The sequence below is a fragment of the Microtus ochrogaster genome, chromosome 1 (assembly GCF_000317375.1).
Source record: "Microtus ochrogaster isolate Prairie Vole_2 chromosome 1, MicOch1.0, whole genome shotgun sequence".
In the NCBI taxonomy this organism is placed as follows: Eukaryota; Metazoa; Chordata; class Mammalia; order Rodentia; family Cricetidae; genus Microtus; species Microtus ochrogaster.
The window spans coordinates 37604126-37629184 of NC_022009.1; the positions used below are offsets into that span (position 1 = coordinate 37604126).

At 38.4% G+C, this 25059-nt stretch overlaps 1 protein-coding gene across 2 annotated transcripts in view; it reads right to left on the reverse strand.

Moving 5' to 3' along the window:
* Positions 1 to 25059, reverse strand: part of Trip11 (thyroid hormone receptor interactor 11) — a 76744-nt gene that overhangs the window by 29465 nt on the left and 22220 nt on the right. For both annotated transcript variants that reach the window (XM_013346023.2, XM_026780743.1), the window contains 10 exons: positions 23800 to 23965; positions 22987 to 23334; positions 20125 to 20165; positions 19179 to 19265; positions 16578 to 16790; positions 12825 to 15854; positions 11025 to 11165; positions 10220 to 10413; positions 6092 to 6255; positions 3799 to 3902 (listed from right to left, as the gene is read on the reverse strand). In XM_013346023.2, the coding sequence (XP_013201477.1) occupies positions 3799 to 3902; positions 6092 to 6255; positions 10220 to 10413; positions 11025 to 11165; positions 12825 to 15854; positions 16578 to 16790; positions 19179 to 19265; positions 20125 to 20165; positions 22987 to 23334; positions 23800 to 23965 (4488 nt within the window). The remainder of the gene's footprint in view (positions 1 to 3798; positions 3903 to 6091; positions 6256 to 10219; positions 10414 to 11024; positions 11166 to 12824; positions 15855 to 16577; positions 16791 to 19178; positions 19266 to 20124; positions 20166 to 22986; positions 23335 to 23799; positions 23966 to 25059) is intronic.

Consider the following 25059-nt stretch of genomic DNA (forward strand, 5'->3'; position numbering starts at 1 on the left):
GAGAGTTAGCCTAGAATAGGCTAGATAGAAATGGGCCAAGCAGTGTTTAAATGAATACAGTTTGTGTGTTGTTATTTCGGGCATAAGCTAGCCAGGCGGCCAGGGTGCTGGGGACGCAGCCCTACCGCTCATATTACTACACCCTACTTGGCCTAGAACACTCTACATAGACCAAACAGGCCTTGAACTCACAGAGATGTGCCTGCCCTGCCTTCTAAGTGCTGCACTTACAGCCCTGCCCATCCAATATCATTTTAGAAATTTTCTTTCTCCTTGAGTTAAAAATATTTCAAATCGGGATCTTTCCATCTCTGGTCACCATTTGGGGAGGAGCTGCTCCCTTGTCCATGCTTCTGTAATGAATAGTCCTGCAAAAGTGCTCCCGATTCCTGATCAAGAGGAATGAGCAGATGTACAGACCAAAACCAATAATCTCAAATCCTGCAACTTTTTCCACTAAAGCTAGTTCACCACAAGACAGAGGTCGTGTAGTCATGAAACACAGATATGGTCAGCGAAAACCAGCTACTTCTTACATAAGGACAACCACCAACAAGAATGCACAGGCACACTCGGCAGCATCAGGCACAGGATCTGCAGAAACAGTACTGCCCTGATGTGGGCATGGGGCCATCTGCAGGGCCAGTGCCATTCTGTGAAGCCAGAAGCCTGGGGTGGTGAAGGGGAAGCCAACCAGCACCACCAAGAGCTCCTGAGCCCCACAACCCAGAAGCAGTAAAGAATCCACTGACTTTTTCAACAACAACAAAAATAAAATAAAAAACAAAACAGCTCAAATCCGCTTCATTTTAAATTCTCAAATATAGTCTGAGCTCCACCTGGATTCCTCCTTTGTCCCATTGATCTAGACCATATTATACTGGCTCTATTTTGATACAGTCCTTCCTCACAGCTTTTCTTTGTTCTAATTTTCCTTGTTATCCTGAAGAATTTACTCATGTAAATTCCAGGCCACAGTTTTGGCCTGAGACTTGTCTGGTGTGTTACCTTGGATAGGTTACAGTACCTAGTTATTCATCAGTTACTATGAAGGGCATTTTGCAAGCGTGTGTCAAGCCCTTAAGGAAAGCTCCTGAGTAATCTGGAGATCCGTGGCTGGACCAATCATAAATTCTTAAAGGCAGAGTCTAGGCTTCCCCCAAAATGACAAAATCCCTTTGATGGACAGCAGCTTCTTCCTAAGCTCATAGAACTCCCTCCATCTGTGACGGCCCTAACTGCCTGAACTCAAAAGCTCTGTCCTATGCCTGTGAGTTCCAGCCAGGCCTTTGATGTGGTCGTCCCATCTTGACTGCCAGCCCTCCAAACTCAACCAATCATGAGCAATTTCCTGTAATCAAGTTCACGTGTGTCTACATATTATACTCATTAATGTATGGACACATACACTCCTTATTGATTCTGTATTAATGTATGGACACATACACTCCTTATTGATTCTGCTTTCTAGGGTTTGAACTCTGACGGGGTCTGAAACAAAAAAAAATTAAGTAGAAATATATTATTCCAAATCTATAAATCTAAATTTGGTATTAAAAAATTAAATATTTTTTTTAAAAATCTAAACATTAAAGAAAAAACCTAAAGCACAACTTCATAGTGTTTATATGTACACAGTGGGTTTGCTGTGGTGGAAGTGGAACCCAGGGTATCACAGGTGCTATGCAAGTAATCTACCATTGCACCCCACACCCCAGTCCCAGACCTCTACAAAGTCAGAAACAAACAAACAAACAAACAAAAAACCACAAGCCTCTTTGGACATTAGCACTTATATTTTGTTGTTTTGACATTTGTTTGAATTTTATTTTGCTTATTCACCTTTTATCTTTATTAATTTCTTCTTAAGTTTCTTCTGGCATATTTTGCTTTTCTAAAATTGATAAATTATATTTTAAATTAAGAAAAAAAACTGGTTTTGTAAAAGAAAAAAAAAAAGATCCAGACTTCTACTTTAAGAATCTAATAGACAAGCTATTCTAATACCACTGGTCGCAATTAAAAGTATGATCTCTGAGAGTTTGAGGCCAGCCTGGTCTACAAATCGAGCTCTAGGAAATCAAGTACTACATAGAGAACACTGTCTCAAAAAACAAAATAAAATAAAATATGCCTTCGTAGATACATTGATAACTTTAATAAGGTAAATGGAACATAGGAAAGCAGGGCCTATGGAAGGTGTTTGGGTCACTAGAGCACTGTCCTTCAGGAAGAATGAATGCCACTGCTGCAGGAATGAGTCCTTATAAGAAGGACAAGTTCAGGCCCCTCCTGCTCTATCTCTTTAGTTCTACAATGGGACGATGCAACAAGAAGGCCCTTGTCAGATACAAGTCCCTCAATATTGGAGTTCCCAACCTCCAGAACCATCAGCTAACAAAATTATTTAACACAGGAAATGAGAAGCTGTGGATTCATTCTGAGTTAAGAAAAAGTAGGTTTGATCAAAGAAGACCCCCTGAGAAATATCCAATAGGAGTGGATGGCCCAGATGTCTAGGTTCTGCATCCAGAACAGTTTCAAGACTGCTGGCTGAGATGATCAAGCATCACAAAATACTCTAGTTAGGACATGATTATAATTCTAAACTTTCTTTAGGTCCCATAAGATCAGCATCCCCAGTCAGCAGGAAGTAGCCTAGAAAACTATACCCACATTCCCAAAAACTGGATTATGGATGTTTGTCTTTGTTTACAAGTGTTAGTTACAAGTTGTTATGGATAATGGGCAGGTAAAAAGCTAAACAAAGGAGATTAGATTCAGAGGTCTTGTTTTGAGAAAAAAGGGGGGTGTGCTGTGGGACAATGGTCTTATACCCTGTAAAGATTTGTCAGTTGTACTGGTTTAATAAAATTCTGATTGGCCAGTAGCCAGGAAGGAAGTGGAGGTGGGGCAACAAGAACAGGAGAGTGCTGGGAAGAGAAAAGACACAGTCTGTAGTCATCACAGAGGAAGTAAGATGAGACTGCCTCGCTGATAAAAGGTACCAAGCCACGTGGCTAACACAGACAAGAATTAAGAGTTGATGAAGGATATAAGAGTTAATAAGAATCTTGAGCTAATAGGCCAACCAGTTTATAATTAATGTAGACCTCTGTGTGTTACCTTGGGGCTGAATTACTGCAGGATTGGGCAGTATAAAAATCTCAGGCAACAGAAGTCACTTTGGTGTCATATCTCTGCAGCAGGGTTGATTTCACCCATACCTTCCTTATGACTTTTATATTTAAAATAGAAAATAATAAGGAAAAAAATTCAACGGCTTTAAAAGAAAAGACTGAGCATGGTGATTCACTCCTGTAATCGGCATCTGGAAGGCTGAGGCAAGAACCAATTACTGAGAGCTCAAGTACAGTCTGGGCTACAAAATGAAACCCTGATGTAAAAAACAAAAACAAGACAAACTCGCTCAAATTGCTAGAATCAGTAATAAGGGAGGGAACCCTTCTTGTTCTAAAAGATCAAACAATAGATAATATTAATACATAACAAATACAATATACAAAATACTTTATTCAAAACAGAAAAATTCAACTTAATCTTGTAGATGAATTAGTTTTCATTTTGCAGAGTCCCCAAGATACTGAGGTATGCTAAAGCATTTAAAGTTCCTTTTATCTCACATTCTCTTATGTCACCTGTGAGATGCTGAGCCTGACAGTTCATTGTTAAACCCAGTAGAAGGCTGAATACAATCACTCAAACATTAAATAGTAAGTGAATGGTTTATGAGAATATTTCTAAGACACAGCTCTTAAAAGAAAGCATTTTGCCTACCTGCAGGGATAATACTTTTCCTTCCAGAGTCTCTGCTTTCTTCTTCCATTCAGTTAAGATATGGTTTTGCTTTTCTAATTCAGCAGAATACATAGCTTTTTCCTCTAAGAACAAAGGAAAGTTACAGTAATATTTTCTAACAGTGTATAAAGCTGGAATTTTACATCACTTGGGCTTTTAATAATTAAAAACAAAACATTTAAACATCTCAAAAAGGAAGTACAAATGTCTCACAAAGACATATCAAGTGGCACTGACACCAGGAGCCATGAGCCTCGTAGGCTCTTCTCCCCATGTGATGACCCCATTCTGCCTCCCCTTTAGCAACTCTCTACAGCCTCTTTGTCCACGCCTTTGTTCTCATAGTCAGTCTAGCAATTACATTAAAAATAGTCTTTTTATTTTTCAGTGTCACTCCGTAGCCCTGGCTGATCAGAGATCAGCCTACCTTTGCCTCTGGAATGCTTGGATTAAAGGTGTGAACTACCCACCTGGAAATCAAATATTGAATTTCAACTAGATGGACAGCCCTAAGGGGTCACACAATTACAAATTTAAAGATTTTCTTAGGCACAAAAATATCCTCTATCCCCCCTATCAAACTAACAGTTAACCCAATTAATAATTACCAGATGTACTGAGTCAACAAACTGATGGGTCAGTGATTTAAAGTGGGTAAACCTAACGATGGTAGGGAGAATGTGACAAAGCAAACTTTTTTCTTAGAATAAAAATGTTCTGTCTGTTTGAGTGTCTCTAAAACAGTACTTTTCCATTCGGAATAGAAAATGTAGCCACCTCAAAGCACAAATGAACAGCTAAGAACAAGCTAGTATTTCAAAGGTCAGTTATTACAATTATTAATACTTAAAAGGGGCTTCAAGGGCTGGAGAGATGGCTCAGAGGTTAAGAGCACTGGCTGCTCTTCCAAAGGTCCTGAGTTCAATTCCCAGCAACCACATGATGGCTCATAACCATCCAAAATGAGATCTGGTGTCCTCTTCTGGCCTGCAGGCATATAGAACACTGTATACATAATAAATAAATAAACAAAAGGCTTCAAACTCTAGCATCTCAAACCTAATCATTCTAAGAGTGTCATTCTCCTCTTGTATGCGCTTCCTTTACATTCTCTCTCTCTCAGTTTTTGAATTTTTTTCTTTTTGCGGGGGTGGGGGTTATTTCAAAACAGGGTTTCTGTGTAGCTTTGGAGCCTGTCCTGGAACTAGCTCTTGTAGACCAGGATAGCCTTGAACTCACAGAGATCAGCCTGCTTCTGCCTCCTGAGTGTTGGGATTAAAGGCGTGCGCCATCACTGCCCAGCTGGTTTTTGAAATTTTTGAGTCAGGGTCTTCTCTACGTACACTGGCTGTCCTCGAACTCATTGTGTAGATCAGGCTTGTCTCAAACTCACAGACACCGGCCTGCCTTTGTCACCCTAGTTTGGGTATTCATGGTGCTGTCACCACATCCAGCCCCTTATTTATTTATTTCGTGTGCATATCTGAGTGCACTTGGACAACAGTGTGTGTGTGTAGGTCAGGAGAACTTGCAAGAATGGGTTCTCTCCTTCCACCATGTGGGTCCTGGGGAATCAAACTCAGGTCCTCATACTTAGCAGCAAACACCTGTTCACTGAGTCAACTCAGCAGCCCTGAATAATCTCCTTTATCACTTGATTCTCCTTCTTCATTTTATTTACCTTTCTAACTCCTCAACTTTTGGCTCAGCATTTAAGTGCACTGGCTGCTCTTCCAGAGGACACAGGATCAATTCCTAGCACCCATATGGCAGCTTACAAATGTCTGTAAACTCCAGTTCCAGGGATCCAACATCCTCATATAGACAAATGTGCAGGCAAAACACCAACACACATAAAATAAATACATAAAATATTTTTAAATAAGTTGGATGGCAGTGGCGTACACCTTTAATCCCAGCACTCAGGAGGCAGAGGCAGGCAGATCTCTATGAGTTTGAAGCCAGCCTGATCTACAAAGTGCATTCCAGGATAGCCAGGGTTACACGGAGACACCCTGTCTCAAAAAGCAAAAACAAACAAAAATCCAAAACACAACAAAAAACAGTTATACTCCTCAACTTTCACCTTAATTAGTAATAATATATCAAACTTTTTTTTAAAAATCAAAATAGCTTTAGTCATATAAGTGTGAATTTACTTGGTGGTGGTGACATTTAAGGATTTCCTATACCTAACTTCATATTCAAATAAGGCAAAGTTACCATAACCAAAATTTTTCTTCACTAAGACATCAGCCAAGTAGGTAAATACCTTGTTGGAAGTGCTCGAGAACCATCTGCAGATTGGCTAGTGACAGAGCATACTGCTTTACTTGTTCCTGAGAGACAGAAAGCTGCAGGGCAGTCTCATCCCTCTGCTTGGAGACCGTGCTCAATTGTTCTTGCAACGATTCTACTTGCACACTGGCTTGATGACTTCAAATAAAAGAATACAAGCAAACTGCTTCATCCACTTAAGTAATTTAACAAAAAATACTCTCCTTACATCTTAATGCATTAAATTCCAGTTAGATTGCAAGGTATTTAGTGAGCATGTAGCAAAACAAACAAAAGTTTCTCAGGCACGGAGTCTAATCACACCTTTCTGCTCCTCACACAAGGAATCAGTGTGAACCCAGAACTTTCTGATGGTCATCCCACTGACAAGTTGTTCTGATTGCTTATCTTTTTCTATTATCTTTCTTCTGTCTATATTACACACACATATGGAAGCCCTTCATTTCTCTAAATATGAATCTAAAGATTCCCTAAGAGATTTATTTATGTAGCAACTGTCTTTGTTGCTTTTCTCCTTACTGTGATCAAATACATGAAGCAATTTAAGAGAGCTTATACGGCTCAGTCTGCAGGTATAGTCCATCATGGCAGAGAAGTCACAGTGGCAAGAGTTTGTATAAGCTGCTGGCCATGCTGCATCCACAGTCAAAAGGCAGTCAACAGTGCATGATTGTGTTTAGCTTGCATTCTCCTTTCTATCCCGTCCAGGACCTCAGATCATAGGAAGGTACTGCCCACAGTTGAGATGGGTCTTCTCAGCTCAATCAGCCTCTCTGGATAATTCACAAGCATGGCCAAGGATTTGTCTGCTGGATTCTAAATCTCCTGTCATACTGGCAATACTAACATCATAGCACCTATTCAGGCTTACATCTTATTTTGTTTATTTGTGTTTGCTTGTTTGTTTACTTATTTATATTATATTATTTTTTGAGACACGGTCTCACCATGTAGCCCTTGACTGGCCTGTAACTCACTAAGTATACCAGGCTGGCCTCAAGCTCTTAAAGACCCAACTGCCTAGAAAGTGCTTAAGGGCATTACAGGGATTAAGGGCATGCACTACCACACTTGGCCTGGTTTATATATTATCTTTGAGTGTATCTTTGATGAATGAAGGTTATTTTCAGAATATCACAATGGTCTTCATTGTATTTAATATCCAGTTAAACCCTACTCAAGAGTAACTAATAAAGCCAATTAAAAGCAACTCAAATTGGAAGATATTTTACCCAACAGCACCCTCTTGTGGAAACAGAGGTAAACTAAGACCTAAAATGTCCCCAAATCCTCCTGGGATTTATTCATTCCGATGACTGGTTAGCAAATCAAAGTATGACTCTAAGGATAAACGAGCTTTAAAAATACTCAGCTAACAGACAGAAGGCATTACTTTGTTAAACGATCTAAATATGACCTATAGATTGGATTTACATATATGACAAATATTTACTATTTATGTTTAAGATATGTTGTGGGAAGGATAAAAGATGAAACATTTTTAGATACAGGCAAACTTACATTTTCTTTGATATGAGAGAGGTTAAGACATGCAACAATTTGTTATTAAGACATGCAACAATTACTAAAAGTAAATATAAGGGTCATCAAAGACTCAAATCTCTCTATACAGTTCAGAAAAAAGGCATTACTACAGGGTTTGGGTTTAGAAATGAGGGATGGGGCACTAAATAATAATCCTTTGTGAAGAAAACATAATTTGAAAAATAGGTGAGAATCACAAAAAAAAAAAAACACTTAAGAAAGTCAGGTCCATCCTTCAGTCAACATGAAAAGAAAAAGTAGGGGGAAAAAGAAATAGAAAAACAGTACTGGGGAAATGAGTAATTCAGATTGGTCAAAGAAGGCCAAAACTCTACTTGAGGCTGCTTATCTCAGAGGTTATAGGGAAGGACAGAGACCTGAGGGTGTTTGGGCATTTCTGGCAATGTAATTATACAAATATACAAACAACCACTCATTGTTTTCATTTCACATTAAACAAGCTTTCTCATCTAAATCAGAAAGCACAACAACATACTATGTACGTAGGGGAAAGGAATCACTTTTAGTGCTGTCTCTACTTACAACCTCTTTGAAGACAGAACTATCTACTGTCTCCTCATATCACCTCCAGCACTGTACACAGTAAAAAGAGTGGAAAATGTAATATAGAATTTAGAAATATAGTTGTTGTAGAATATTATTTTAAGATGTGTTACATTTGTTTATGCTGTGGAGTATTTGTTTTAATGATGCAAAGATGTGTTGCATTCTTTTATGTTGCATTTGTTTAACTTTGTGAAGCTGTGTTACTTTGCCTGCCTGAAACACCTGATTGGTCTAATAAAGAGTTGAAAAGCCAATAGTGAGGCAGGAGAAAGGTTATGTGTGGCTGGCAGGCAGAGAGAATAAATAGGAGAAATCTGGGAGAAAAAGAAAGTGTGAGAAAAGAAGGGGCCAGCCACAGAGTAAGACAGAAGAAAACAAAAAAGTCCAGAGGCAAAAAGTAGATGGAATAATTTAAGAAAAGCTGGCAAGAAACAAGCCAAGCTAAGGCCAGGCATTTATAAGATTTATTTGGGAGCTGGGTGGTGCCACCCCACCTCAAAAAAGCCAAAAGTGTAAAATAACCAACAAATAGTCACAATTTTCCTGTAAGTTCATTAACAGCATGATCTCAAAAGTTTTAACATGCCCCTTGACCTACAAGTTCCACTTTTTCAATATTTACACTAAGGAAATATTCTAACATCAACACAGAAAGCATATTGTCAATTTTCATGGCAATATTCTTAGGTATATTCAAAAGTTAAAACACTCTAGGGCTAGAGAGATGGCTCAGTGATTAAGAATGCTTTCAGCTCTTCCAGAAGCCAAGTTTGATTCCTAGCAGCCCCATCAGGTAGCTCACAGTCTAGCTCCAGTGGGAATCAATGCCCTTTTGGGGCTCCTACATAGGTACCTGCATGCACATAGTACACATAAATATTTTTAAAATGCTCTAAGTGTCCAGTAAATAAATTAATGGTATACTATGCAGTCATAAAATATTGCTGTAGAAATATACATTTTACTGTATAATGACATACTACTAAATGCTAAAAAAGAGGTCACAAAACAGTAGCAATTATATGATCTCATTTTTGCTCTTAAAAGACAAAATACAATACAAAGATATAAAATGGTACAAAGTATGATTCTGGGTGAATGGAGCTCTACTTTCTGTCTTTCTAGCTTGTGTGACTTTCTAAAATGTAATATTCTTGTAGGGTGCAGTTACGTACACCAGTAATCCTAGCACTTGGGCAACAGAAGCAGGAGGATTTCAAATTTGAGGCCAGTGTGAGTTAATGAGACCCTGTCTCAAACCAAAACCAAGTACTAAGAATAAAATCTTTCTACTGAGAAAATGAAAATGTAGAGTATTTAAAGTCAGTCACTCAAAATTTCTAATAAGCCACAGGGTGGTTCCTCAGCTGGGCCAGGTTTCTGACCTGCCACTTCTTCTACACTTTCATCCCTAACATCCACATGCAGTCAGCTTTTAATCCCCTGCTGAAAAGTAATGCCAGATGAATTAAATTAGCTCCTGCGGGACTGGACAGAACCCCATAAGACCTGCCAACCTCTCAGGACCAGTCCCCTAAAATGACAAGTGACATTAAGTGTGGGGAGGGGTGTAGTTAGACAGCAGGAAGTCTGAGAGCTAGCTCCTCATATGTGCCTATCTTGATCAAGTATCTACACCACTTTACCCTAAGATTCTGCAACTATAAAATGGAGACAATGACTTTTGTGAAAATGAATTTGAACCAATATAAGCAAAATGTTTACTGAGCACGACACTCAACAAGTTACCAGTTAAAAGTCGTGCAAAAAGGGCTGGAGAGATGGCTTAGAGGTTAAGAGCACTGGCTGATCTTCTGGAGGTCCTGAGTTCAATTCCCAGCAACCACATGGTGGCTCACAACCATCTGTAGTGAGATCTGGTGCCCTCTTCTGGCCTTCAGGCATAAAATGAGGCTGAACATTGTGTACACAATAAATAAATAAATCTTTAAAAAAAAAAAGTTGTGCAAAAAGAAAAACAAAAATTTACCTCGCATTTTCCATTGCATTCGAAGATGAAACTAGCTTTTCTTCCAACATCGCCACTTTCTTCCTTAGTTTGGTCTCTCTGTCTTCTGCAGCCAAAGCTTCCCGGGTATAAGAATCTTCAGACTCTAAGAGGTGGTCACGCAATCTCTGGAGCTCCTGGTTTAACCGGGACTCTTTGTCACGTAAGTGTTGAACCTAGGTAGAGGACCTTTCTTTACTTTTCTTTCATGCAACGTTCATTCCCATAAAACACTTATATCATCAAATTATTCCATATTATGGAAATGTATTAATATATTAATATTAATTATACATAAGTACCATTATGTAATTATAACAGCTAATTATAACATTTATTTTAAATAATTCTTCTTAATTATAATATATATTTAATTAACTATAAAAATAACATGTTTTACTTAGTTATAACCAGTATAATTATTATTATAAATATCAATTACATTATGTATTATATATAAAACAATATATTAATACACTAATGTCTCACATTTACCAGGAAAACTTCTCCCCAAATTACATTTTAAAAGATTCAAATGGAAGGTTCATCTGCACGGTTATAACAGAAATAGAATACAGAAGTAAAGGGCTCTTATGGCAGAGTAAGTTTTTAGTAAATCTCATAAAGTGAGATAATTTTCTAATACACAAGGTATGTATCACAGTTAATCTTTCAAAAACTAAATTATAGTGTACCCCAATACAGCATATCAGAGGAAGAGAAAAATCACAAGATGATCATTTGCCTTAAATAACAGTGTGTGTCACTGTTCATTATAGTGCAATACCTCACTCTGTAGGGTACTGTTTTCCATTTGCTTCTGTTTCAGGGCCAACATAACTTGGTCTCTCTCCTGCTGGAATGTAACTGTCTTCTCCTGCATTGATTTAACTGCATTTAAAAGTTGATTTAACTCCCCAGCCTTGCCCTTTTGGAAAGAAACAATTTTAGCTTTAAAGAATAATAGATTTTTCAAAATGACATTTTCTTCATTGAATAATTTTAAAATATAGTTAATAATAACATCAACAAAATCCAAAAATGTCTTGAGAAAGACGATCTGAAGGAGTTTAAGGAGACATGACACCTAATGTGGTATCCTACACAGCCCTGCACCAGAATGACACACGGCGAGAACTCAAGGGCTCAATAAGCATGAACTTGCACTGCTGCAATGTTGGTTCAGCATCTTAATAACTCCTGAAATACATAAGACAGGACCAATAAGAGAAGCTGTGTGTGAGGTAGATGAAAACTCTCTTCACAATCTCTACAGCTCATCTATAAACCCAAAACTGTACTAAAGGAAACATTTATTAGAAATGTTTTAAAGAGGCTTGGTGCTGCTTCAACTTGATGTGCTAGGCTTTGTTGACTCTCCATTGGAGGCCTTACCCTTTCTGAAGAGTGGGTGGGGATGAGGGGAGGAGAAAGAGGGGGAACTGTGGTTGGTATGTTAAATGAATAAAAATATTTAAAAATTTAAAAAAGAATATTAAACAAGCAAACAAAAAATGTTTTAAAGAGAGCCAGGTGTGGTGGTACATGCCTTTAATTTCATCAGAGGTCACTGGATCTCTGTGAGTTTAAGGCCATCCTGGTCTGCATAGTAAGCTCTAGACAAGTCAGAATTACATAAGACTCTATCTCAAGAACTTTCCCCTTACACACACACACACACACACACACACACACACACGTTTTCAAGGGCTCTAGGAATCTATCTTATTGGTAGAGGACTTGCCTAGCACATTTGAAGAGGCCAAAGTTTCAATCACTCGTATTTAAAAAACAAAATACAGAAAAAGGGAAGAAACATTTTAAGATAGTAGGACATAGGAGATATGAAGGGGAAAATGAGAAAAATGAGAGGAGACTTTTACCTTGGGAGTATAACACAGAAGCAGAGAGAAGGAGGAAGGAAGTAAAGAAACAACACTAAATGCATTTGAAAACACTATAGAGAAATATTATTTTGTTTACTTAAAAAAATATAGGGATGTATGTGTACATCCATACACATAGTTTAAAGGAAGTCATACTATTTGGAGTTATACTACAATATCCCCTACAAGAGCCACAGCCTACCCTACAAAAACCCCAGTGCTAGGTGTTAGACAGCTTCCTTTGAATTGCTGGTCAAGAGGGTCCTGGAGACCCCAAACAGCACTGACATTGCACTTGGTTGCCTTCCAGAACTTGAAAATAAACCCACTGCTGAAGACACCACACACTTTGGACATAGGACTGGAGGAACTGAACTGGCACTGACCTGGAAGCCTCTTTCTTGAGCACTAGGCTCTCAGAGTGTCTAAAGGTGGATGGATGCAAGAGGCATAAGGAGAAAAACAAGCTATCACCAACTCAGGAGGTTATGAAGGATTAATCTACTACTAAAAACCTTTGAAAATATCTTGTAATTTGGAGGTGAAGAAACTGCACATGAACCCAAAATACCTTTAAATAAATATTCCTAAGTGAGCAAGGTCAGACTTCCTCAGAAACAAACAGTAGCAATAAAGTAACTAACACATTAAAAAGGCTCCTTGTCATCAACATTTGTCTGCATACTCCACTGAGAACATACCTGTTCTTTTTCTTTCAAGAGCTGTTCAAAAGCAAGCGCCTTCTCTCTCATCGAATGGCATTCAAACTCTTTTTCTCGCAACATCACAGACAACTTCATGTTGGTCTCCTGCAGCGCCTGGTATTCTGTTTCCTTCCCCCTGGAAGTCTCCATTATGTTTTCATTTTCTCCCTTTAGTTTAGAAATGTCCATTTCTAAAATCAATATCCTCTCCTTCAGATTTGTCACAGCTTGTCTCAGAAGCTCATTTTCATTCACTTTGTTAGTAAAATTTTCATTTGAAGAATGCAATTGGTCACTTTTGGCTTTGATTAAGAGGTCTTTTTCCTTAAGTAAGTTTTGTAAAACCTCTTGTTTCTCCTTCAGCTGCTTCATTTCCAAATCGGTTTGCTTGTGTTCTCTTCTCCCTACCTCTGAGGAGGCAGCCACAGACTCTAACAGTCTCTGGTTGTTTTCCTGGAGTGTTCTGATCGTGGCATCTTTTTCCTGTAGTGACCGTCTCAGGTCATCCAGTTCTTGTTGAAGCAACTGAGAGGACTCACACGGCCCAGCAGACTGGCTTGTCTTCAGAGGCTCTGCTGACTGAGTGCTAAGTGATGAGCCAGAGGAGAGCTGGGGTGACATAATATCAAGTTTTCCTAAAAGAAGGTCCTTGGTGTTACAAAGTTGCCCTATGCTTTGCTGAACTTGTGCCAATTCCTGCCCAAAATTCTTCAGTTTGGTTTCATTCTGCTCGTAACTTTGAATCAGGCCCGTGTAGTCTACTTGTAATTTAGAATTGTTATCACTATCAACCAAAACTTGGGCCTGAAGTTGATGGAGCTCTTCCTGAAGCTGGGCTGACTCATGCTGCATATTTTGGACGGTGGTCATCACCTGCTGTTTCCACTCTTCCATTTTCTTCACTTGCTGTTTTAGTTTGTCACGTTCCTGTAAGAGCTCCTCAAACTGATTACTATTGACTCCTCCAACCTCGTTACCTGTGCCAGAAGTTTGCAACACTGTCAGCAGGGTCTGGCACTTCTGACTCAGTGCATCTATTTCAATGTCTTTTTCTCGAATAATCCGTGATAAATTCTGAATAGTTTCTTTAAACATATCTTGACCACTACTTTCAAATCTAGCAGACATTTTTTTATTCTCATCTTGCAGCTTAATAAGGGCTGCTTCTTTGGCACTAATAATATCTATCATTTTGTGATAGTCTGTTTTCAGCTGGCTATTTTCCCTTGTCTTCTCATTTAAGACAACCATTACTTTCTCTCTTTCCATAGCGTAGGCATGCAGCTGCTGCTGGAGGTATGCAACATCCTGAGAATAGGAAACTGAGGAAATCCTGGCATGAAGTGCTTGTATCTCCAAGTCTTTCTGCTGGATAATTTGAGTGAGCTTGCCAACTTCATCTTTGGACAGCTGATCTATCTGTTTAGTTAAAGACAGATTTTTTTCATTCAGAAGCTTAATCTCCAGCTCCCGATCTTTTATCCCCTTCACTAACCTTTCCATTTCAGCTTTGGATAAATCATGCTTTTCACTTTCATTTTCTATATTAAGGCTCTGAACTTCTGTTTCTTGAAAAATATCAGAATTCTCTGTTGGAATGTCCCGTCTTTCTTCATGCAACTGGGCTTTTATTTGTTTAACTGTTTTTTGCAACTTCTTAATTTCCTCATCTTTTTCTAAAAAGAGCTGGGTGTGTGTGATACTCATTTGTTCATGCTGGTATCTTAACTCATCCATTTCTTTCTTCTGCTCCTGTAGAGACTGGAGCAGTTGCATTTTATTCTGGTTTTGATCTTCAATCATCTTCTGGTGCTGTTTAATTTCTTCTTCCAAATTATCCTTGATGATGTGGAGCTTAGACAGCTCAGACTCTAGCTCTGTGGTGCTGTCAAGGGGTCTACGCTCAAGCACGGGCACAGTCCGACTCTGCTGTTCCCTGAGTCGCTCCAGTTCTTCTTGCAAGTGGTTGTTCTCTTCTTTCATGGATCCAAGACTTCTATCCTTTTCCTCTACCGTCTGCCTTAGAGCCTCATTGTTTCTTAAGGCCTGCGAACATTTGTCCAATTCCTCCTGCAGTTCTGAACTTTTTTCTTTAAGTTTCACAATACAATCTTCTTTTTCGTTTATAAGTCGTGTCAATTGTTTCTGCTCTTCTAAACTAGACAATAAAGTTTCCTTCATTTGTTGATGATCAGTATCCATTTGCTCAATACTCTTTTTGAGCCCTGCTATTTCAGAGTCTTTTTGCTGGCTGAGCTGAATTAAGTGCTCATGTTCCATCTGTAAGGCAGAGGTAGTCAGGCTGCGTGCGCTGGACAGTTCCTCAATAGTTTGCTTGTATTTGTTCGCTTCCTCCAACAGCCTCTTTTCAGCTCCACACAAGTCTGCTTCTAGCTGCGCCTTTTCGCATTTGAGAGTTTCCAGCAAGGCAGTTTTTTCCAGAGAAATCTGGTTGTTGCCAGCAATAGATTCTTCCAACTGATTTCTTACATCCTCACATGCTACAACCAACTTTTCATTTTCTGTTCTGAGATCAAAAGCAACTTGCTTCAAATGTTCATTCAGCTCTTCTATTTCTAAAAGATTCTGTTTTAAGTTTCTAACTTCACTTTCCCTTTCCTTAAGTAAATCATCCTTCAAATTACTGTTAGAGCCTTGGGTTTGAGACCGCGTCAACTCACTCCTGACTGTGGACAGCTCCTCCTCATTCTGCCTGATGTGTTCCCTCAGTTCACGGTTCTCCTTCTGGATGCTGAAATTATTTTTCTCTGATTTACTTAGTTGATCTACTAAATCTTCTACTTTATCTTCAAGCTTCTGTTTGGTTAACTGTAAATCACTTAGGGCCCGTTCACTGTCAGTTAGCTTTTCTTTCTGCATGTCTAACTCTTTGGTAATGTTCATTTTATCATCCTCGAGTTGATGGATTCTCTGTTTTTCATCATCTAGATCTTCTTTTAGCTTCTTGATGACACTATTTCCTTCACTTTGCTGTTTTGATAGCTGATCTTTTATCAAAATCACACGCTGAAAGAAAAATTAATTTGCACAGTAACTTTGTGACATTTTTTCATGTCAGTATCTAAAGAAAATTTTGTAAAATTTCATACATCATATAATAATAAAATGAGTTTTTCTAATCCTTCTTTAAAAATAACTTTCTAACCCACTATGTTTCACAAAATAATTTACAAAAGTTTTTCATTTTAGGCTGGGTGGTGGTGGTGCATGCTTCTTTCTAATCCAGCACTTGGGAGGCAGAGGCAGGCAGATCTCACTAAGTTCGAGGCCAGCCTGGTCTACCAAGCGAGTTCCAGGACAGCCAGGACTGTCACACAGAGAAACCTTGTCTTGAAAAACCTTAAAAAAAAGTTTATAATTTTAGGAGTAAAAATCTAAAATCAGAAAAGGTTAATCACACGTTCTTTTTCTAACTTTTAAACACCAAACATCAACAAACAGTAGCCCTCAAGTTGCTAACTATCTCTGTACATAGTTTACCAAGCGAACTCATGCTTGCTTGTTCACATATCCTAACTCAGTGAGATGAGTATGTTCCGAGATATGTTCCACAAATTTAAAACATACTTTACTAACTAGTATTTTAGAGACAAAGTCACATCTCTGATTATATCAAAAGCAAACTAAAATATGAAACCACCAAGTATATCCCTGTCTATGTTAGTTCAGTACCCAGACGACTGGCTGGAGTGTGCTCCTCATGCCTCATCATATTTAATGCAGTTTTACCTTAGTAGCCTCTTGGTTCTGCTTGTCCAGTTCTTCCAGCTCAGCCGTGAGTATTTCATTTTCATGAATACTCTGATTCAGTTCTTGTTCCTTCACCTCCAAGTTAAGTTTCAAGTCACGAACTTGAGAAAACAAATCTATGTCCCTTGTAGCTGTACTTTTAATGGCCTCATATTCATTGTTCAGTTTGGAAAGTGATATCTGAAGTTCTTCCTTAAATGACAAGAGGACAGGGAAAGCAGGACAAGCCATCACTCAAGAAGAGACATCAAAAGGTGAACCTTACAGGCATGAATGGCCTATAATAACAGGGTATCTATTTTAAATCCTTTGCATGGGAACAAGTCACAGCCTTCAGTCACAGAGTTTTACATAAAGCTCCAAGCAGAGCATTTCTTCAAGTCTACGTTCACCTTCTAGCCTACCTTTTTTGCAGAGGACCATTCCTAGGGCAGAAGCCTTTTCTATTCTAGTCCCATAAATACCAACCTTATCCTTATACCTACCAAACACACACTTAATAAAAGCCCCAATCTCTTCTCTTCCAGACAAGTAAATAAAAATGAAGAAAATTGGTACTCATTCAGACTATAAGCTCTAATTAGAAAATAAAAAGTCCATTTTTTTCATTAAAGGAACTTACTTATTATATGATTCGATTAGTATACAAAACCTTCTCTTAATTGAAGAATGAACCTGTTTCCTTTACCTTCTGAGCAAGACCACCAGGCTCCCTTCTCAAAAACCCAACATTACTAAACACAGACCTACACGTGTTTTTAATAATCTAATATGTAATAATATTTTCTTAAAAAACCTAGGAAGTTAAATAGTCCTCTATGATTCAACATCATTTTCTCATGATTATGTTTATTATAAGGTACATAAAGTCTTCTTCCCCAAGCTTTTTAAAACTGAACTTTTCTGAGATCAACTTTGAAATAAATTATATCAATTTCCTTTAAAAAACCTATTAGTTCCATATAAAAGAGGCCTATAAAACTGTATGAGAGTATCGCCACCATCTCTCTTTCTCATTTCCTTTCAATTCAAACACTTATTCTGAACTGTCCTTGAAAGATGGAGCCATATGTAGGGGTTCATGACTGTCATCCCAGCACTTGTGGGGCTGAAACAAGAGGACTGCTATAATTTTGAGGCCAGCCCGAGGCTATATAATGAGTAACAGGCCAGGTCAGTCTAGGATACAGAGTGAGACCCTATCTCACAAAACAACAATAACAAAAAAAAAAAAAGGTAGGTGAAAGGTGAACAGACAGCTTAGTAGTTAAGAACCCTTGCTCTCATAAAAGACTCAAGTTTGGTTCCCAACGTGTGGCTCACAACAGCCTGTAACTGCAGTTTCAAGGAATCTGATAATCTCTTTTGGCCTCAACAGACACCAGGCATACATATGGTCCATATACTTCATGCAAGAAAAACACTCGTACACATAAAATAAAAATAAATAAATTGTAAAAAAGGAAGAAAGAAGAAAAAGAAAAGAAAGAAGGCATTAAGGCATTATTTCCTTAAGTCTTTCTAAAGTTATCTGACCATTTAGGAGAACTGCAGATAACCTTTCTCGGGCTGATCTGAGGAGCACATCTGGCATTAAGTGGGAAACAAATACAATTCAGTGAAGAGTTACAGAGACTTCTAACGGTGGCCAGAAAACTGAAAATATAAGAAAAGCCGGGAGGTCCTACAGGGTCTGGGAAGAGAGGACTACAACTAAAAAGCGTAGTTAGACCAATTAGATGAAGAGGAGGTATCCATAGGAGCAGACCCAGAAGCAGCACACACACGGGAATAAGAACAGTGATGTGAGTCACTACCGGTACTCTGGAAAACAGCAGCAACCATCTCATGTCCAGGGCTGTACACTACAACCTAGAACTCAAACCCATCATGCCTCTCTGACAACACTGCCTATATACTGATGTAGAAAGAAGCTGAAACTAAAATCTTAGGGGACTTAGAGTAGCACGTTGACACTGCTATTTCTTAAGGACATATATGCAGAGCCAGACATGTATTGACATACCCAGGAATAGTGGTATTCTAGGAATATGAAACACAGACTGTCTCTGGGTAGGAGGCCACGTAACAGAGGCATGAAGTTTTTCAGTGTGTATTTACGAGACAAACATAATGCTCCTTCCTATATTAAACAGTGTATCATAGCACTCTATGCCATCTTTGCTACTAACGCACAAAAAAAATAAGGTTCTAATAGCAAAGCTATCTGTCTTCACTGTTCAACAGTAAGAAATTTATACCTACCACCACAGGGACTGTGGGGAACAACAGCCAGACATCTCCCCTACCTGTAGGTGCTGCTGTCAGGGCCCCATCAGAATCACACCGCTTCTGCTCAGACCTAAATGCCTACTGGTTTGTATGTACATACTATACTCTGGCCAGCCTCTCACACTCTGAACCTTGCCCAGCTACTCCAAGCTGGCTGGGCAAGCTACCAATGAGCTTAGACTTACTGCGAGGTCTCTATCGTTAAGCATTCCACTGATATGAACTAATCCTTAACCATAACCTATGACACACACCATTTTAATTCTACCCCATTTTAACAGCACCTACCTTTTCTTGACTCAATAATGACTTCTCTCTTTCTAAAATTTGGACACATGTTTGAAGTTTCTGATTGTCTTCAGCAAGACTGTTATCCTATAAAAACGTTAAAGTAGTATTTTCAGATAACACAGAATTTTCGGTTTACAAGAAAGCAGTCTAGCTACATATTTGTATAATTATACTCAGAATATTTTTAGTAACATATAAAAGTTAAAATAATCCAATGTTGGACAGTTTAGTATCATTCACTCATTTTAGACATTCTTATAGAGTATTTATTATATTTAAAGGATATAAAAGTGTCTTCAAAAAGTAACTTGTAATTAATACACAGGGGCCGGCAAAACAGCTCAGCAAGTAAAGGCACATGCTATGCAAACCTGGCCATCTTAATTTGGAACCAGGAACCCACGTAAAGTTGGAAGGAAAGAACCAACTCCATAAAATTATTCTCTTACCTCCATACATATGGGTACACACACACACAACCACATGTACAAGAACACAGACATTAAAATAAAAAAAAACTTTGGCCAGGTGGTGGTGGCACACACCTTTAATCCCAGCACTCAGGAGGCAGAGGCAGGCAGATCTCTGTGAGTTCGAACACAGCCTAGTCTACAGAGCAAGTTCCAAAACAGGCTCCAAAGCTACAGAGAAACTAGCTCAAAAAAAAACATTGATTTTTTTTTTTTTAGGAAAAATCAAAATGCATTCCTTACTTTGATATAGGATCAGTTCCTGTCTATACTGTCAAGTCACCAATTACACACCCAACAAATCAATTTATAATGCAAAAAACTTTGTTAGTGATCATTAAGCACAGATTACTAAAAGTTCCTAGGAGAAATTTACATGAATTTATGAGAAAACAAAGATAAGCAAAAACAATTAATCAAAACTCTCTTAGTAAAAATAATGCCCAAAACTTTCTCCCATAACAAGAAGTTACCTGGTTTAAACTACTTAGTCTCATTATTTCATTTTCAGCATCTGTAAAAACAATAAATGAACCTGACATTACTTAAAATATTTTAATAATTGCCTCTCACATTAAACTCAGAGGTGCAGTCCATTAAAACAAAGTATATTTATCACTAGCAAGTAGGTTGAGAGTTTGAAATAAAAAAAAAACATTTCTGCCATTTTTCATTTCATAACTATAAGAAGTAAAAGCTTAAAACCATGTTAAAATCCAATGATTTGGAAAAGTATAAGAATTATCACTGTAAGTCACTGTTCTGCTAAAAATAGTAATGATGTGTTTCAAAATATAATCCATTAGTTTGAATAGCTAAAAACTTATCAGGTCTAAGACTGTTGTTTAAAAGAAAAACTTGAAAAGCAATAAATAAAAATTTACACTGCAACAGTATAATTATCTCTCACATATCTAAAGTGACTTAGAAATGAATGTACTACATACAGATCCATAGAGAAAAAGGTTCTGGAAAAGGAACCCAGAGACAGAATATCATGAGATCAACTAAAGCACTTCATTTTATGCTCATTTCAGGACAACCGAGCATTTCTGACAAAGCCAGTGTTAGACAAAAGACAGAAAAATGCAACTCTTGCTCTTTATGAGCTTACAATTCAGAATAGAATTGTGATAGAAACAAACAATGATTACAATACAGTGTGACATAGCAAGTACAGCACTGTGAAGGCAAAAGTAGCCAATATCTAGTCCAAACCAGTGAGAAAAAGGGGCCCAGGAAGTGGCAGCGCAGTTCTTCTCCTCAGGGGAGTGGGGAGGTGAGAACTCACTGAGTCAATGTGCTAACAGTGGCCCAAAAAAGAAAAAAAAAAAAAACCACAGGAACACGCTGTCCGGACAATATAGTAAATATAATGGAGAGAGAACTAGAGACTACTAGAGATTACTGAAGAAAGCACAGAGTCCACTATGACTAAAACTTACAAAGCTGGGCAATGAGAATAAACTGAGGAAGCAGATAGGGACCAGATGAAGAGATATGACATCCAACTAAGTAAGTTTGGATTTCATCTTCCAGGACCTACTAGAAATAGGGGCCTAACTGGCTTTGCACTTCTGAATATTTATTCTCGCTTCAGAACTGAAGGGAAAAAAGATGGACTGAAGAATAATGGAAAGCAGAGAATAAAAACCCAACACTTTCTAACACGCACTTTGGACCAGATGCTGTTCAAAAGGAAAGCCTGCAGATAGCAACTCACATAGCACACAGGACTACTTCAGACCTAAAAGGAAGATAATACTCTTACCCAACCGTCTTTTTCAAAGCTTGATTTACATGTGTGAGTTCATCTGTGTGGTGGCTCACAAGCCAAAAGAGGGTGTTGTTTCCTCTTCTGCCTCTCTCCATCTATCTAGTAGTCCTCTGAAGCAGGGTCTCTTCTTTCACCTGGGACTCATGTTCTCTAGGCCAGCCTAGTACAGCAATCCTCCTATTTCAGCTCCCTCAGAGCTGAAGTGACAGGTACATACAGATGCTCAGCTTGACACATGGATGGTGTCAAGGCTAGTCTTCATGACTGTGCAGCAAGCACTCTGAACAACTGAGCCCTCTCCAGACCCAACTCTCTTTGTTCTTTAACCATTTTTCTACTTACTCTATTAAAAGCTATGTAACAGCAATTATGACTGATTGAAGTCAGTCCATGGCTATAGAAATGGGAAAAGTGGGAAGGACTACAGTAATGGCAAACTGTTAACTACAAGCTTAAGTGGCTCCCTCAATATGATACTCTTATTTTATAAACAAGTACAGCTACTTGGGGGTGCAGATCCCCACTGAACTGCCTTCCCTTAGCCTAAGTGGCAGCTCCCAGGGCTTATGCACCCAAGAAACCCTGATTTTTCGGACACAATCCTGAAATATCACTTATACAGAAAAAAAAATTTTTAATAAAAAAAATAAAGGAAATAAAAACTACAAGGCTTGGTCAAGTCTGAGTTCTAGAATTCTGTTTCCCAAAGGTTGGGGAAGGAATATGAGGAAGGGAGAGGAAAGATGATCTTACTCTGAATTTAATTTCAGGTTGAAAATCCATGTTATATGACCGTTCTGGACAGGAGATCATGATAGAGTGGCAGGGAGGAGAGAAATATGGGTGTATACAAGTACACAAGGCTGGAAATTTTCAGAGCAGGGATAAATGAGTTCAGATAGAGTCTATACTATATAAAGGAGACAAATGCAAAATAAAATGCTTATTTCCTGCTGAAAAGTTCCCTCCCACTATTTTCCTCCTATCTATGAATACCGATGTTTTACCTATTTCCTCAATACTAATTTTTTATACTAGTATTTAAAATTCTAAGTATCAGCTGGAGAATGGAAAATAACAGAAAATAATCCATGGCTATTATCACTCAAACCTTTGCTTTCTATATAGATCACTTCAAAGGGTAACAATGGAATGCTACATTCCCTAACCAGAGAGTCTGGGCTCTTATTAGTTACAGACAATGGTCTGTTCTGTCTACATTAAAGAAACAGACCAATACCTATATGAATAACAACTCCAATGCCCATAAACATTTCTCAGAAATCTATCTGGCTTCCAAAACCACTGAGTTCTACATAAATACCTAAGAGAATAAGGAAGGGAGGCTAAGAGACAACCTGCTAAGCCTTATTAGCTTATTATTATTATTATTATTGCTAACCCTTATTAGCAGACAATTCCTGTTTGGTACTCAATTCAAACCCCACAATTCTACTCAAATGACAAAGTCATTTACATAGAATATGCAATTTAAAGTGCTTGTCTTAAAAAAGACCTAGTGTGCCAAGAAACACCAATGTAAGTTCCAAACATATACCAGTCAAAGCTTGCTGCAATCTCAAGACCTCTGCAACTGAGGAACTCTGCGGGAGAGTCCGCTCCTCCTCTGTTACAAGAGCAAGAGGCTGCGATCTGCCGCATCCCAGCTTCAGGCGCTCACACTGCCCGGTCATCTGCCGCTTTTCCACTTCCAGTCGCTCCTGTCCTCGCTTCCACACTTCTTGCTCATGCTCTGCAGAGGATGATCTTTCATGTATCTCTTTTATTTTATCCTCAAGTTCTTCGATTTTTTTTGTAGATTCTACTTTTTCCATCTGTAGACTATGAATGGTGTTTTGCATATCATACATTTTAGAGTGATCAGTTACTGTAACTCCTGAGCCACCTAAAACATTAAACAAACAAAACAAGAGGAATAAAATGTCAAGTTCCAAAAACTAAATTGCTTGCTATATAGAATATAAAGACAAGAGACTTTAGAACTTGGGACAACTTAAAAAGTCAAATTATTAGCTTATAATTTTAAATAAATAAAAAGTCAAATACTTCATTAGAACCAACTACTAAAAAGTCTATATATTTAAGTTTGAAACAAAATAATTTTTTTTTTGTTGGAGTGTCATCAGTAAACAATGTAAAGCAACCCCTTACATAAGTGCAGAAGGCCTTTCCATATCTATAGACCAAGGAAGTATCACCACAGACTTAGCAAAGAGCAGAATGAGTCACTTCTTAGTCCATGGAACTTGGTCTGAGTTTACAACAGTATTCTGATATTCTGATCTGTGAATCACCTAAGGCTTGCTATTTAACAATGCCGTCTAGTCTGTGAAGTCAGTAAACTCATAACCTTGCTGTAATAGCTTTTCCAATTCTTCAATTCGTTCCTCATAGTCACTTAGCTCCTCTCGATGCCGATGAGCTATCTCTGTCAGTTTCTGTTGATGCACATTCTGCAATGCTGAAATTTCTTGCTGATGGTCATCAATTTCTTGACTTCGATTCTGTTTAAGTTCCTTTAAACAACAACAAAAAAAAAACAAATTTAACCACTTGTATGATCAATAAATAGTCAAGTATAAAGTGATTCATCTCACTGCTGTTTAAAAGTCTGTGTTATTGAAATTAATTATTTGAACATATTTAAGTTGAAAAGCATTCAACCACAGTCCCCAAATTAGGACAACTCAGACAGATCCATGCCTTCTTAGGGTTTTAAAAAGTTGTCTTATTTTAATGGAGAAACATCAAGAACACATTGAAACAAAGGATAGGTAAGATATTTTTTCCCTTATTTCAGTGGCAGAGAACACCTTCCTTTGATAATAACATAGTTCCTCAATATTATAGTTAAGAAGCTGGCTTTGTTTTGTTGTTGCTGTTGAGTCAGGTCTTTCTTGTTATGCAGCCCTGCTTGGTCAGGAACTCGATCTATAGCTCAGGCTCGACTTGAGCATGTGATAATTCTCCTACCACAACCTCCCTAGCACTGGGATTACAGGTGCATATAGCTATATCCAGCTCTCTGACTAATCTTGGATGGTGAAGGCAGTGGGGTCACTGCAAACCTCTGACAACGAGCACAGCTAGATACGTTCTCATTCTAAGGAATGCAGTCCATGCTGCCAGCACAGCCTAAGTTTAGGGTGCTGGATGTATCATTTAGTTATGTCATCTAATCTGTGAGACTAACGTTGCTCTAACAGATTCGAGTTCTTCGGTCCATACAGGATTTCCCTTCTGCTGCTGTTCTCTTGCTCAATCATGCTTTGTCAGTCTTGAACTCCCAAACTAAGAGCAGTGCCTCCACCCAAGCTAACAGACTTCTCCAGGTCCTGATCTGGAGAACCACCATGAGAGCTGCATCTTCAAGTCTGCCTAGCATGTTCTGAGAGGGTCACAGAGCTGCTCCTACTCCTGTCCCTCCTGACAAAGATGACTTTGGGTCCAGTTAGTAAACCTTTTGCTTTACCAAGTCAAAAGGTTCTTGCTATATATCACCAAGGATGCTGACAAGAAAATAACTTTGGAATCCTACAGATCCATGTGCCAGCACTGATCTTTACACTGGCATCTCTGAACAACCCTGAAAGATGGGTGTTCTGACTGG